The 2605-nt window shown below is 41.0% G+C and overlaps 1 protein-coding gene across 1 annotated transcript; it reads right to left on the bottom strand.

Moving 5' to 3' along the window:
* Positions 1 to 529: 529 nt before the first annotated feature.
* LOC18430074 (peroxidase 5) lies at positions 530 to 2247 on the bottom strand. The gene is made up of 2 exons (XM_006840237.4): positions 1988 to 2247; positions 530 to 1496 (listed from the first exon to the last, which is right to left on the bottom strand). The coding sequence occupies exons 1-2, from the start codon at positions 2195 to 2197 to the stop codon at positions 657 to 659; spliced, it is 1050 nt and encodes a 349-aa protein (XP_006840300.2). The 5' UTR covers positions 2198 to 2247; the 3' UTR covers positions 530 to 656.
* Positions 2248 to 2605: the final 358 nt, after the last annotated feature.

Genomic DNA, 2605 nt, shown 5'->3' with positions numbered 1-2605 from the left:
TGGCATCTCTAACTTTGGGCCCATTGAAGCGGTAGGCAGGCTACTAGAATATATAGGAAAGGATTTGGTAAGGTTGCAACTTTAAACAACAGTGCACCTTTAAATTTTATCATAAATGTAATTTTGATATAAATATTTTTTTAATATAAACATTTTTTTTTATAAAATTGTTTGAAAATATATTTTCATCTTTAATCATAAAATTTTAAACTTGAGTAGATCATTAACACAAAAATCTAAAAAATAAACCGTCCAGATAATGTATTATAAAATATACTAATTCGTGAACTCGAAATCTTTGTTTATTTTTATATTCATACATCTCGACGAACGCCGAGATGACCAAGTAGAAGGTTTTCTAACATCTACACAACTTTTTATGACGGATTTCGAGGTGTAACTTAATTCTATATTTTAAGGTTGCAACCTCATATAAACTTTTTCCTTTCTCCTTTCGACCTTTAAGAAATCACCGCCTATGATGAGGACATCAGGTTCAACCAAATAAACAGAGAAAATAAACAAGTAATTCAATAACATGATATTTCCATTATTACGACACCAGCTAGATAAAGAGGAGAAGAGAAGTGAAATAACCAGACATCAAGACAAGTAAAATGCCCCTTCACATTTCCATAACATAATTTTTTGTGCATTCAGCTACTTGCCACCTTCGAATAGGAAGAAGAAGACCCGAAAGTGTCAATAAGAGAAGCAGATGAGGCACTGTTGACAACCCTGCAATTAGTCCTGATCTCCCCATCAGTTCCAGTGAGAACCTCAATGTCCCCCATCTTAATCATGGCCGCTGCAAACCTCGCTTGCCACACATCTGGGCTCCCTATATTCTCCTCGACGAGAGCGCTTGTCGAATCGTTGGTCAAAAGTGTTTGATCCGAAGTGAACAACCCGAAATTTTGGGTCACCCCAACGTAGTAATTCACATCCAAATCATCTGGTGTAAACACATCCATTGGAACTGTGGTTTCATTGTTCGTAGAAGCATTGAAAGGGCACAGACTTTGCAGAGTGGCGGCGTAGTCTGCGTCCAGAGTCGGATCGACTTGACTGGTTGAGCTAAAGTTATATAAGCGGCTGACGAACGAGGTGCAATGAGACCGGCCAATGGTGTGGCCGCCAGAGAGAGTGACCATCTCCTCCAAGGTGAGATTCTTTATAGCGAAATTGTCGACGAGTTGAGTGACATTGAAAGATGGAGGGGGGAGGTTTGAGAAGGTTTCATTTGCGATCGATACATTGCCATCACGCCTGCCTGCAGGGAGAGTGTAGTTGAGGCCGCCTGTGAGCGAGGTGCTGTCCCTTGCAGCAAAGGCTAGGACGTCGGCGCATGATACTGTGTTGGGGCACACGGCCTCGATGGCAGCCTTGGCCTCGTCGATCACTTCAAAACCACGAAGACTCGGGTTGTTCACAGGTGAATCCTTCTCGGCTTGGTTATCTGCGGTCGAGTCTAGCAGCACGGACCCGTCGCACCCCTATAAAAAATTCATCTAAATCATTAATAATAACTTCTAGAAATTGAATCTCCTCGAACTTCAAGGAAGTTTCCTTTTGAGTTTGAGAGGAGAAATGACACATGCCAGCCGTCCAATTTTACATCAAATGGCTTAGGAGGTTTGGGACCTTTTAATGTGGAAAATTCTAGTTTCATTGTACACAATACGGTTTCATCTTGTTTTGGGGGAGCATTCAGGAACATCTTATCGATGAGTTCTTACTGTCCAATTAATGGTTTGGCCAGGGATGGAGGGCAAGGGCAAGGGCACCTTAACCATAAGCCAGTTGGACTTGGTACTTTACCGAGACCGAATGGCTCAGGGGAGTCCGACCCAACAAATTACAGGTCGAAAGCAAGAAGCAATACAAATGCCGTTGCTCTAACAGACATCTAGCACAAAAACTGTTGCTTGTTCGAGTCGAAAATCTCTTAGCAATTGATCGAAATAAATTTGCTACTAACACTTACTCTCACAAAGCAGTCGTGGAAATACATCCTTATCAATCCAGCAGCAATGCCAGGATTTGCAGTTACAGCCGTAGACACAGCATCGAAAATCAGTTGCTCAGCTTGTGGACATGTCTCATTATAAAAGCCAACTTCTAGGGCACCATTTACTAGCACAGGTATGATCACCCCCACCAGGAGCAAACATAAGGTCCTAAAACTAGGAGACATGGTGAATATCAATAAACAATGAGATGCAAGGCCTTATGCCTCTAATATTCTTACACCCTTAAGAGCCTCTGAATATTTATAGGATTATCACATCACATGTGCTTTGAAATGTTCTATGCTTGAGGTGCACGCTATAGAAGTAACGAGAGGCAAGCAAACAAGTATTCCATTGTAAAGTCAATTCTAAATATGGGTAAGGGTTTGCGGTGGTGGTGGTGGTGGTGGTGGTGGTGGTGGTACCCCTCACATCTTACATCTTAATCAGAACGATGATGTTTCTATTCTTCACTAGCACGTTCAAAAAAAAATTAATTCCTAAACTACATAAAAAAAACCTGCCTTCCTCACTAAATTACCAAAAAAACAAAAAACAAAAAGTCAATTCTAAATATTCAAATGGCATCATCG

Source organism: Amborella trichopoda, chromosome 2 (genome assembly GCF_054954075.1).
Source record: "Amborella trichopoda isolate Santa Cruz 75 chromosome 2, AtrichopodaSantaCruz75HAP2 v2.0, whole genome shotgun sequence".
In the NCBI taxonomy this organism is placed as follows: domain Eukaryota; kingdom Viridiplantae; phylum Streptophyta; class Magnoliopsida; order Amborellales; family Amborellaceae; genus Amborella; species Amborella trichopoda.
The sequence above is the reverse complement of the archived record's forward strand: the minus strand, read 5'-3'. Positions and strand labels throughout refer to the sequence as shown.